We start from the raw sequence: 13,157 nt of genomic DNA, 5'->3' as shown, positions 1-13,157 counted from the left end.
CTAATTTATAATTGTGTATTTTCTCATCCAAAACATGTGACAATTTGCACCACGAGAGCGGAGACAGACGTTCGTGAGTTTGGTGCAGGTCAGGAGCTCCGGGAGCACTCACCGTTCCCGTAGGCCCAGTCGTCATTCATGCGGTGGCGCACTTTCTGGTAGATGGCCGACATGGTTTTCATGTTGCTCTTCCTCCACTGGCGCCCCAGGTACTTGGTCTGTATTTTCAGCAGCTTCAGGACGTACAGTTGCAGCATGGCCTGTTTGACCTTCAGGGCCCGCTTTAAGATCGGAGCAGATTTAAACACCACTAGCATCTGCCCATTTAACGAGGGGTGAGAGCGAAGAGAGATAGATGAAAATCTAAAGTTACTTGGAATTTCCAGCTCATAGACAGATTAAGCTAAACCTGGCTGGCCTCAGATTACCCTGGGGAGCTTTTAGAAAAATCTATGGTCCAGGCTCTGCTTAGATTTAGTCTTCAAGAACACAGAGGAACCACCCTATTTATATTTCACAATTAAAAGTCTCTAATATTCATAGTGCATGATATAAAGTGCAAAAAATTTTGTCAACCGTACATCTCATTTCCACTGTTAGCAGTTTCTTTCTTTTCTTTTAAAAAATATTTTATTTATTTATTTTTAGAGTGGGGAAGGGAAGAAGAAAGAGAGGAAGAGAAACATCAATGTGTGAGTGCCTCTCGTGCCCCCTACTGGGGGCCTGGCCCACAACTCCCAGCATGTGCCCTGACTTGGAATCAAACGGGCAACTCTTTGGTTCACAGGCTGGCATTCACTCCACTGAGCTACACCAGCCAGGGCCACTGTTAGCAATTTCTTATCTGTCTTCTGAAGGTAATTCCAAGTATGCATTTATTACTTTTATTAACAAAAATGATAGCCAACTACATATCCTGTGATACTGTTCCATACCTTGCTTTTTAAAGACAATATATCTCACCCTGGTCAGGTAGCTCAGATAGAACATTGTTCAAATGCCCTAAGGTTATGGGTTCAATTCCTGGTCAGGGCACATACAAGAATGAATCAATGAATGCATAAATAAGTATAATAACATATTGATATGTGTGTGCTTCTCTCTCCCTTCCATTCCCTCTAAAGTCAGTAAATAAATTTTAAAAAGATTAAAAAAACAATATACCTTGAAAATTATTTCATATTGGTATAGAACTGCCTCATTCATTTTAATTGTATTATATTCTACAGATGCACCATAAGTGATTTAATCAATTGGTACCATATTAATGAGCATTTAGGTTGTTTCCAATCTTTCATAATTACAAACAAACTGAAATGAATAATCTTAGACCTGCATCATTTGGGATTTGTGACTATAATCCAAATAACAATGCTAACTTCCCTACCAGAGCTGTACTGAGGGAGAGTCCATATTCAGTTCTCCAAAAAGAAATGTAAATAATTATCTCATATAGAATAAATGTCCAGAATTAGGAGGGGTTCATTATCACGTAGCATTCAGTGCCTATCTATGGAGCCTGCAAAGCAGGAAGTCCATAAACATTAACTGAAGATTTAAACAATTCAGTCAGATGGACACCTCCATAGTCTGAGTCCTCACTCACCATGGTTCTGGAATGCTTCCATTTGGTCAGTTTATTGAGCAGCCTCAGAAGGTTGATGCAGGAAAAGAGGTTCCTCCAGCAGAACTGGTTGTTGTCTCCAGCTTCCTGTAATAAGGCGCACCCGTCATTATGTCAACACTTACAAGGCTTTTGCTTCCACAGATGCTTGGACGTCACTGTTGGTCAATTTAGATGAGGCCTTCCATACGAAATGCTACCTCCTAACCATCCTGCTTTTCACCCATTGAGGCCTCAAACATGCAATATCTTTAATCTGAAAATACAAGAGCTGCCAATCCTGGAAGACTGTACGTAGAACAAGAACTGGTTAGAAGTTGACACAAGAACATAGGAACTTCATTCAAGCAAGCTTTCTTGTGTAGCTTTCTAATTTAGGATCAGAGCAGAGATGATAGAATTCTACCCCCGTAGAGTTTGCACTTATATAAGCTATGTTTGTAACTGCTAGGAGTTATTCTGGTAGATTTCAAACTGTCGGATGGATCTGATATTATGGCTGGGTTTTTAAAATCAACCTCCGCCCTCCTTTATCAAACCATATTGCAGTACATTGCTTAATTCTCCGGCATGGAAGAAAAAAAAATGGCAGATGGTTCATTCTAACCAGGTGTTTCTCTTGGATGTTTCTTGATATCTTGTGAGCACCCAACCAGATATAACAGATGGATGTCAGATTACAAAACAGGTATCTACTCATAGAAACATCATTCAGGGACAAAAATAAAGAGTCCCTATGGATTTGGGGGCCTGTAAACACACACTGGTGTCAGAAGCTGTATACATCAATGAGTATGCACGGTGGCCAAACCAACATCTTGGAAATTCCTCGCATCCACAAAGTGACAGCAGAATGCAGGAGTAGGAGATGTGCAGATGTGAACTGCTGTCTAGTGGATGGAAAGTTTTCCCTCCTTTCTCCAAGTTGAAGCAAGACAGGAATACATGTAACGTGGACTGAATATCCAAGATGAAAATAAGACTAAGGGTTAAAAAGTTTTAACTTTTTAGAAATATTATTTAGAAAAAGTGTTCTCCTTCCTGTAGTAAATGTTCAATTTTGTGTTTAGAATGAGCCCCAGTCCTGGGACTCATCTCAAGGACCCATCTGTTTCCTTTTAAGGGAAACTTCCACGGGAGTTTCCACTCCAGTCCATCAGCTAGTCTGGCTTGCTCAAAACAGACCAGGTTCTATCAATGTTGCATCTTGTGTGGCTAACAAAGGAGATGGACTTTCAAGTGTTTATTTTTTAAAAAGAAGCAGAGGAAACAAAAAATATACACTGCACCTGCACTGCATCTTGATGCCTAATATATGGTAGCAGCACTGAAAGCCTGGTGTTCCTTAGCCCCCAAAGAGTAAAACTGGAGTAGAGGTATGGCCTTACAGAGGCAGCGCTGGGATAGGCGCCAGGGCACCTGGATTACGGTTTTGCCCTAGCAAATTATTCACCTGTTTCCTATCAGAGGTTGAACGAGATAATCTTTGAGATTCTTTTAGCTCTGACCATCCAATAATTTTGTGATTTACTTCAACTTTCTCTGGCTGGTTTAAAAGTGTAGTCTTGAGCAAAAGCAAACTAACTGTGGCTGTCTTTTCTTTAGAGCTCAGTCTTAAGGGTTCCAGGAAGGATGCCCCAATTCCCTCCTGAAGAGAGTGCCACCTGTCCAGGGCCTTGTTTTCCTTTCTTTCTGACAACGCCTCCTGATATCCATCACTAGCCCCACTCCTTGCATCACCACATACTGCTCAGAGTGGGCCCTGCTCAAGCCTTCTGCCTGGTTCCAACCCAACAGATAATCGTTTTCCCAGCAGGCCTTCAGCTCCATGGTTGCCATGTCAGATTTGCCAGATTTGAATGTTTTTTCTTTTTCACTTTAGAAGGGTCACCTTTTTCCGCTCTCTTTCTCTTTTTGGCAGGACTCAGCATATTAAGTAAGGTGGAAACTTCTGTGGGGAGATACATTTTGCGAACATCAGCACTTGGCCACGTTTTCTTGTTCCCAGTACTTTACGCTACCCAAAGCAAGACCTTTACTCATTTTCAACCAGCAAAAGTTAAAAAAAAAATTGCCCACTTTCCACTCTTGCAAAAAAATATTTGTATATACCTTGGATCTAAAGATTTAGTTCAGGGACCAAAACCTACCCTTTCAGAGCACCTCTTAAGGAAGAGTAATTCCACTTCAGGAATCCATCTTAAGGAAATAATCAGAGATGAGACCAAAGATTCATGTACAAGGATGTTCATTTTAAAGTTATACAAAAAAATAAATAAATAAATAAATAAAGTTATACAGAGAAAACTGAAACAAAAGCCCAACAATAATAGAAAACAATTTTTTTTTATCCTTATCCAAGGACATGCTTATTGATTGCAGAGAGAGAGGAAGGGAGGGAGAAAGAGAGGGAGAGAAACATCAACGTGAGAGAGAGACATCAATTAGTTGTCTCTCATACGCACCATGACCAGGACCAAACCCAAAGCCTAGACATGTGCCCTGAATGGGGACGGAACCTACAATCTTTTGGTTTATGGGACGACACTCCAACTGAGCCACACCAGCTAGGGCAAAAATAACCATTTAAAAAATATTGCCATATTTTTGCCGTGTATAATGCACGCCCACATCTTTGTGAGCATTATACACAGGAGTATTATACCCATGGTGTGTAATCATTATACCCATGAATAATGCACATCCTTATTTTTTCCTCAAAACTTTGGGCAAAAAGTGTACATTAAACATAGCAAAATGTGGTAAGTAGGGGAACATTATATATAGCTATTAAAAATTATATTCTCACCCTGGCTGATGTGGCTTAGTGGACTGAGCGCTGGGACTGTGAAGCAAAGGGTCACCAGTTCAATTCCTAGTCAGGGCACATGCCTAGGCTGTGGGCCAGGTCTCCATTAGGGGGTGTCTGAGAGGCAACCACACATTAATGTTTCTCTCCCTCTCTTCCCCTCTCTCTAAAAATAGGATCTTTAAAAAAATTATGTTCTCAAAAATATTTAATAAAATTATGTTGTGAATATTTAAATTGTACTATGTAAAATTAAAACAAAGTCCTTACTTTCTGAAATAATATGTATATGAATATATACAAGTTAAATACATATATATCATATATATATATATATCATATATGGTCATTGCAGCAAAACATTAACAGTGGTACCCTGACTGGTGCGGCTCAGTGGGTTGGGTGTTGTCCCACTGACTAAAAGGTCGCTGGTTCGATTCCAACTGGGGCACAATTAGGGTATTTTAATTTTCTTCCCCATATTTTTCTATTTTTCTCCAGTTTTATGCAATAGTATATATCAATTTTATCATCAGACAAAAACAAACACTTTAAATGTTATTTAAAAGAAATCCTATACACTTAAAAAAAAAAGCCAGTATACTTTCTGTTTATAATTAATTCACTGAGCCTGGAAAAGTGATAAATCTTACTCATATAAATATTAGTCTTTTCTGAGTACAGAAGCCATCAGTTTAGAAGCCATCAAGTTTAAAGCCACTATATTGAGCACCTGTGTGGAGTAAGTCTGCTAATTACTTAAGCCCATGTTTGGACTCAGGAAAGTACTTACACTGTAAGTTCACACACACAAAAACAATACAAAACAAAACAAACTGTGGTTACCAAATGAAGCCACCAGATGCCACTGTTGCTTCACAGAAAGGAAAGGGAATACCTAATAGGAATTTGTTTTTTATTAAGAAAGGCTAATGCTTTCACCTACTCTTAGTAATAATAAAGGCTTCTCAGAAGCATTACAATTATTTCAATAATTTTATGTTTCTGTCCCAAAAGGTCAATCAGAAGAGATATAGATTCTGGTCACAGAAGCTGACTATGTTTTGAATTTTAATGCTATCTGCGTACCACTGTTTCTTATTCCAGCTCTGAATGGCTCTCCAGCCAGGCTCTGCTACATTCACTGTCAAGTTCTGTCAGTTACTTAACTTTTATACCCATTACACAGTAACCTCATATTTGTTTTAAAGATCGAATGACATCGTGAACATAAACAGGGTTAGACAACTTCTTACCTCTCTCTGCAGGGGTAAGAAGCTCCCCTTGGCTGCCGAGAGCACATCTACGTAAGACAGGACATCTCTGCCCTGGTGCTGAAAAGGGTGCTAGACTTAGTGTCTCGGGACATGGGTCCTCTGATTCAGGGTCTGTCGTCTAGGAAGCATGGACCATAACAAGTTATTCTATCCAGTGGGCATTTCTCATCTTTGAAACAGGGGTTTGGGCCAAATGGCTCTCGTGCCCCCTCTAGTGAAAAACCCTAAGGCTCTATAAAACCTGTACCACAGCAGGGATCATTCTATTTCTTACATCACAGACTTTCTGATGTAGCATTTCCCAGATATTAAAGCTGGGGACAAAGGGCCGTGGCACACATGAGTACCATCATCTGATCACTCAGTGTTTATTGAGCTCCTTCCATACACCAAACATGGTGCTAGATTTTGTTGATATAAAATTGAAGATGAGCCCTGGCTGGTGTGGCTCAATTGGTTGGAGCATCATCCCATAAACTAAAAGGTCACAGGTTCGATTCCTAGTCAGGACACATGCCTACGTTATGGGCTTGGTCCTCAGTTGGGGTATACACGAGAGGCAACCGATCAATCTTTCTCTCTCACATCAATGTTTCTCTCCCTCTCTCCCTCCCTTCTCCTCTTCTCTGGAATCAATAAGCATGTCCTGGGGTAAGGATTCAAAAAAAAAAAAAAGAGGATACTGTCTCTTACTTCAAGGAGTTTTCAGTCAAATGGAGAAGCAGATACAGACTACAGTGCAACAGGGGGAGGGCACAGACCCAGGTGCATCTGAGGAGCTATGGCAATAATGTGGAGGTAAACACTCGATCTTCAATATGCTGTTCATCAGACAGTTTCATGGAGTTATGAGCAACTCTGAGGGACTTCTCTGATTTGCTTAGAGCTGTTTCCAGGATGAGGGATTTTCTGGGTCATCCTTCTGTGGCTATATTGACTTTTGCCTCACACAGCCCTAGGCAAGGTCTTTTCTGAACCACCCCTCCTGGGTTTTATAACCCACATGAAAATGAAAAGTGAATTGACAGCAGAAAGACAGAAAATTGCTTGGGACAGACCAGGAGAGATTCTCCTGCCATTTTGCACCCATGTTCACATTCAATTTCAGTGCCATCATCTCCCTAGGTGTCCTCGCCTCAGTGTTTCTCACCTACTCTTTTCTCCTTGCTACAAAATGCTATGCTCAGCTGTTCCAAATTGGCCTCACCTGGGTCAGCAGCTCTAACCCCTACGGCCTCAGTGCTATTGCCTTTATTGATGGGAGACTCCCAAACCAGGGCATTATGGGGCTGGAGAAGAAATGGAAGAGCAAGTGCCAGCCTCTGCCACCTGGCAATTTCAAAGGCTACTAAATCCCCATCTGCTTACCAGACTCTCCGTAGTAAGTTCTGGCAAATCCTGGATGGTACAGCAAGGGTAATCCAGGACCGAGATGCTGCAAGATGCAGAGATAAGGACAGGCTTTAGGTCAGTGGTAATGGCGGGAAACAGCTGTAACTTAAAGGGCAGGAGTTATTTCTCTCCACCAGGCCCCATCTCTTTCCCAGATTGCTCAGTGACCTTAGCTGAAACTGAGGGATTTGGTGCCAGGCAACTCCAGCTCCCAGTCTCCCCTCCTCTCAGTCCTGAGAGGAACCAACAGGGTTCTTTCAGGCTGGCCCCCACCTGGCAGATGAAAAAGAGAGCTGAAGGGGAGCCTCTGTATGGCCGCCTTTTCTTCCCTTCTTTAGAGGAATATGTAAACGTGTGAGCGTTTGTTTCCGTATTTAAGTATACGCTCACGTGTATGTGTGAACATAACTGTGCTCCCAGAGGTGCTGTGTAACCTTATTCCACTTAACAAACGGTAGATACGAGGATGAAACGAAGACTTCTCCTGCGCCTCTTTCTGAAATCCAGGAGCTCTAGGGAATGATCACACAAGCTACTCCTAAAGAATGCGTGAGACAGGCAGCATCCTGCAGCAGGGCCAGTCCCAGCAGCTCAAGAATGGTAATAGCATCTGCCCCCAGAACTGATAGCAGGGGAGCTGGGGGCTCTAGTGAGCCCAGGGAAGTGGGGAAAATAAGGCACCACATGATGACAGGAAGGTAGTCACTTAAAATGAATGAGTTTTCTTTCCTCTTCTCTCTTCTTCATGGGTACAATGCAGAATTAAGAGTAGGTAATCTCTGACGCTCCTTCTGATTCTGACATTCCGTGCAGTTTTAAACACCCATCTATCTGAACTAATGCAGCTGGAAATAAATAAAAGATGTTGGCAAACCAGGGACTATAAAGAGGAGTATAGGGTTTCTTGGATCTGTCTCTGTATTTCCAGTCAAAACTTCTATCCAAGCAAAAGGCACCAATTGATTCCACTAGGAATGTTTACCTTTGTACATGAAACCCACAAAGATAATGGATCAAAGATAATGGATAAAGGTCAATGGATCTATCTACAATTTGCTCATCATCTTAATTCACTCTACTAGATACTCCCAGGGTTGCCAATTCTATGCCGCTCCATTAGGATAAACATTCCGGGCTGGCTTATCCACTTATCGACCCAGCTTCCACTGACAAAGCCCCATGGCAAAGTAGGTGCTGGCAACCAAGAAATGGGGGTGGAAGATCAAAGATGGATTCATTCCAATCTCAGTGAACTGAATTCTAGCCTAGGGGTGCATAATGTAAAGTTACAAATTTCTAGAGTATCTAGATTGTCAGAGTCATGAGGAAACTGTGCAACAAGCAATAAGCAGCTGTGAGTGCTCAAAGTTCCTCAGGGATTATGCAACAGTGAAACACACTACAGGTGGTCACAGGAGGACCATCTTATCCAGGCCAACCTTCCCAAGTGGTTTATAGTCTGGCTCTATCACTCTCCCAACTCCAAGAGATCACGATGGACACATACTGGATTGTTTACCGTCTCCCAATCCCATGCCCAGGTCCAGAAGTGTATTTAGTTCCAGAAGCCCATTTCCCCATCCACAACTGATTGAGCCAGGGGTGGACTTCTAAATCTGGGAATGTGGAACAAAGATTGAAACCCAACTCAGTTTCTGAGTGGCATGGGGCAGAACATGTTTAGCTCATGTGGGCACATTTCACGGAGTGGCCTGGGAAGCAGACACTACTATGTGCAAGTGAGAGAGGACACTGGAGTGGAGGTACAGAGACGTGGTGTCCCTAGATAGAGGTGGAGGACTTCCTGGGCTGCCTACACTACAAACCAAACCTGAGGCTCAGAGCTGCATCCCTATCCTAGGTTCCTCGAGACGATATACCTCCCATTTCCTTCTAACAAATTACCCGCTAGGCACGAGCCAGGTCCAGCTGGTTTGAGTTCCTCATGACTAAGAGGGGTGACTGATACACACAGGTGCTTTCATGCGTCTGTGGCCCTTACCTAGCCCAGCCTACACTTTCATTTTCCCCGGTAGCCCAACTCTGGCATGCCTTAGTGTCAATCTGAAGGGGGCTGGTGCACAAGTCTCCTGTAGTTAGAGGAAAAAACACGCTCTCTAAAGCTTCCTTCAAATGGGAAAGGTATTTACATCACTCTCATATATATTCATCTTAACTAATGCTTCTCAAAGCTCTATGATATAGTCAGAGGAGGTTATTCTCACTTTAAAGATGAAAATACTGTGGCTCAGAGAAACGAAGTGTCTTACTGGAGATCACACAGCGAGCAAGTGGCAGCTCCAGGTCAGGAACCCAGGTCTCAGGACTTCAGGTTGTGTCTTACACTAAATAAATGTAAGTGGTTCCTCCATGGCGGGATTTTGGGCAGCACCGACAGACTGGCGGGACACATTTCCTAGCCCCCTTCCAGTCACTCTAAGTAATTAGCCCTCTTCTACTTCAGGAACTTTGCCTCTATTAAAGCACTTCTGGTCGAGTCTACTGATTAACATGCTTCTAGTCCTCACGGCAGCACCAAACTAAGGATCTGCTCCATAAGCCCTGACCCTGACTTCCCACTCGCTGGAGGAGTGGAAAGCAATCTGTATTCACAGCAATGGTGATCAGAAAGCAATTTGTGTTTTGATCCTGCCTTTGCTGCTTACTTAACAGGTCTCACTATCATGTTAATCCTGAGCACGTCACCTAACTTGAGGTTGTTTCCTAATTGGTAAAATGAGAAATAAAACTTGTAATATCTCTTAGCCCTGCTTTGGAGATTAAATGAAATAATGAATGTAAAATTACTGTAATTTAAAAAAACTATAAATTGATCTAAGTAAGGATCTATTATTTACCTTCAGTTAAAAATTCTATATAACACTTTGTAGTCTATAGCAGTGTAACCGATCCAGCTTATGATTTACACTAAGATCAGGGCTGGCCAGACAAGCGGGCTGTTCCCCAAGAAAGACCTTTTGGATCCTTCTGCCCCAGGGCTGAAATGTCATCATTGGAGTTTCATTACTTTGAGTCATACTATTTTTCGGTTTTTAAAACTTTAAAAATACAAATATCTTGATGACAAGGCCCGTCAGCTAACACTTCAAGGAGACTGACAGTAACAGCTCTGAGACAGAAGGGACACCAGAACAGATAGGCTCAGGGACAATGTAATTTTTCCAATCATCCCAAACTAGCCCTTTGAAATAAAACTGTCCAGAGTCCATACCTGTTTTTAGCAGTGATGTAGGACAAAATATTTTGATTGAAGAACTTCAGGATCAATGGAATGCAGTTGGCAAATACCAAATGTTGCGATACATATTCAAACTGAATTAAAAGATCAAAGTGGAAAGGCATGCTTATTTGGGGGAGAACAGCAGGTCTGCACGACAAAGAAAGGCAAGTATGAACCTAGTATCCATTCCTGAAGACATGCACTGTCCACTTGTGTTATCGGTCTTCCTTCCTGGAAGGGGCAGTGTCACCTCCAGCCCGCCCATCCTACACGGAGGAGGACAGTCTGCAGTCCGTGTATGCTGCAAACTCCTGACCAAAAGCACAAACCGTAAACAAGCCAGCGAGTCCCATTCCAGACAAATGGAACTGCTGTGAGATTTGCTTTTAAGCTCAAGAGGAAAGGAAGGCTCCCCGAGGGAGTTGTCTTCCATACCAAGCCTCTGGCTCACAGTATTTCAACTGTGATTGATATAGCAGGGACAGGTGCCACTTACCCCAGCACCTGCTGGCATCACTCACTCAGTCAGGATGGAGATGACACAGAGTAACCAGATGAACCACTGGAATGTGGCCTTCAGTGCTAGTCTGTATGGCTCCCTGTACTTAGAATATCAGTGCTTTAATGAAAGTACCGACAAGAGCCCTTCAGTCTACAGATAACTGCACTGGAAATGTGTCCAAGAGCTCTTTGATGAGCTAACCACCAGAGCACAGGGGCCCATTTTGTTCTCTTGAACCTGGATGGGGTTTGTGTCCAGAAGACCTGGTGGAGGCAGTGTCATGAACCTCTGTCGCCTGGATTTTGATTTTGCCCATGATACATTGAGGAGCACCAGACACAATTTCCTTCAGATCCAGAGCCTAGACTGCTCAGACAGTGCAGAAGCTGAGTTGGAAAAGCAGAAAACTGTGCAGTCTTAAGTCCCCTAGTTCTTCCTGATTTTCAAGAAGTAGCCATGGCAGCAAGCTAAGCTGCCCTCTACCCCTAGGTGTGTGGTTAGAGGTGGGGAGGCAGCTGGTGCTGCCCATGTCCCTCTTCTGCTCAAACATTTTCTCCCTGGCAGCTGACCCAGGTTTTCTTCCACAGCCCTGGATGGAGGAGCCAATATATATCCTCTAACAAGGGATGGAAAACTTTTCCATTGAGATGTATCTGTAGCCCTGTCCAGATTCACCGACACTGACGCACACTGGCAGGGCCCGTGGAGCCACCCACCTGTCCGGTTGTTGGCGCACACACTGCCCACCAAGAGGAACAGACAGAAACACACCCACACTTCTCTGTTCTTTCTATTAGGGACACCATCTCTCACCCACCCTAAGTTCTCCTAGTCCTGCAGCTGCTCAGCAAACATTAGCAGAATTGTTAATGTCCTGACATTAGGGTGTCCTGAGCGCACAGGATACCCTAACACATCCAAAGATGTCTCTGAGTGCACAAAAGCGGAGAAGCACCCTGGCTGTACAGCCAAACCTGCCTTGGACAGAGACCCTGCAGGGGCCTCCCTGCACTCAGAGGGCCTGCTCTTCCACCAGCAAGCTTGGTTTTGACTTCACGGGAGGAAAACAGGCAGAGCTTCTGTGCAGGAATGAGAAGCCTCCTCTCTCCCCCATGGTCTCACGGCAGTGACCATCCCATTCCCTGCTCCTGTCTTCCCCGTACCTTGGCAATGCCTACAGAGCCAAGTCCAAACTCCTTAGTGTGGCAGCAATGCCTCCATGGGGAAGCAGGTTAACCCTTCTTCATGTTGGTTTCCTCCTCTATGAACCAGGGATAAAATAAGACCTACTTCAGAGGGCTGAGAGAATTAAATAAGGTCTCACACAAGCTGAACAGAGTACTGGCCACCTCACAGGCACTAATTCTGTGCGATCATGTGTGTTATGATGAGCCCCATTGTCTCCTCCAGCCTCCTGTGTCACCCACCAGGCCTCACCATTGGCACCCCCCAGGCAGAGCTCCAGCAACACTTGATCGGTTTCCCAAGGTACTTTGATCTCTCCCTTCTGGATTTTTCACAAATTCGCTGTTCTGCTTGAAATGCTTCCTGTCCTCTTGACAAGTCCCACATGGTGGCTAACATCTGTTTAGGACTCAGGTTAGAAGTCACTTCACATCAGGCTGGAGTAGGTGTTTCCATATCAGCCAGTGCTTACCTGCGTCACGGTATTTATCACTCTACAACTGGACACGGACATGTCTGTACCCTTTACAAGACTTCTAAGCCCGTAAGGGCCAGACCTGTGCCTCATTCAGGATTATATCTCAAGTGTTAGAAAATGCTTCACATGGAGAAAACTATGCCCTACATGCTTCCCTCCCTATTTTTGTAGAATACTCGAATCGTATCTTCCATGGTTTCTTTCTTTCTTTTTTTAATCCTTACCTTATGATGTTTTTTAAATTGATTTTGGAGAGAGAAGGGGAGAGAGCAGAGAGAGAGAGAGAGAGAAACACTGATGTGAGAGAGAAACATCGATCGGTTGCCTCCTGTGCGCACCCCGACAGGGGATGGAACCCACAACTTCTGGTGTACAGGATGATGCTCCAAGCAGCTGAGCAACCCAGCCAAGGCTGTCTTCCATTGTTCCAAAGCTGGCTAGGCATATTCCAGAGAAGCTAGAGATTTCTACCCACAACCCTCAGATAATGTTCAAAGGACACAGACGTCTATACCTTTCTAGGACTGTTCCCCACACCCCACACCCTACCCCCACCCCAAGCTTGTGCAACAGGTATCTGGATTCCCTGAGTGAGACCAAGAAAAGGCTCAGCTGGACTACAAGGGCCCTCGTGTCCCTTCTTTGGGAG

General features: G+C 43.7%; 1 protein-coding gene across 3 annotated transcripts in view; it reads right to left on the bottom strand.

The window, feature by feature from the left end:
- Positions 1-13,157, bottom strand: part of STRIP2 (striatin interacting protein 2) — a 38,964-nt gene that overhangs the window by 2,463 nt on the left and 23,344 nt on the right. For all 3 annotated transcript variants that reach the window (XM_028526123.2, XM_036010899.1, XM_036010900.1), the window contains exons 17-20: positions 10,335-10,435; positions 7,079-7,145; positions 1,607-1,711; positions 113-317 (exon numbers count right to left, since the gene is read on the bottom strand). In XM_028526123.2, the coding sequence (XP_028381924.1) occupies positions 113-317; positions 1,607-1,711; positions 7,079-7,145; positions 10,335-10,435 (478 nt within the window). The remainder of the gene's footprint in view (positions 1-112; positions 318-1,606; positions 1,712-7,078; positions 7,146-10,334; positions 10,436-13,157) is intronic.

The sequence above is a fragment of the Phyllostomus discolor genome, chromosome 10 (assembly GCF_004126475.2).
Source record: "Phyllostomus discolor isolate MPI-MPIP mPhyDis1 chromosome 10, mPhyDis1.pri.v3, whole genome shotgun sequence".
In the NCBI taxonomy this organism is placed as follows: Eukaryota; Metazoa; Chordata; class Mammalia; order Chiroptera; family Phyllostomidae; genus Phyllostomus; species Phyllostomus discolor.
Note: the sequence above shows the minus strand (reverse complement) of the source record. Positions and strands in the feature narration are given on the sequence as shown.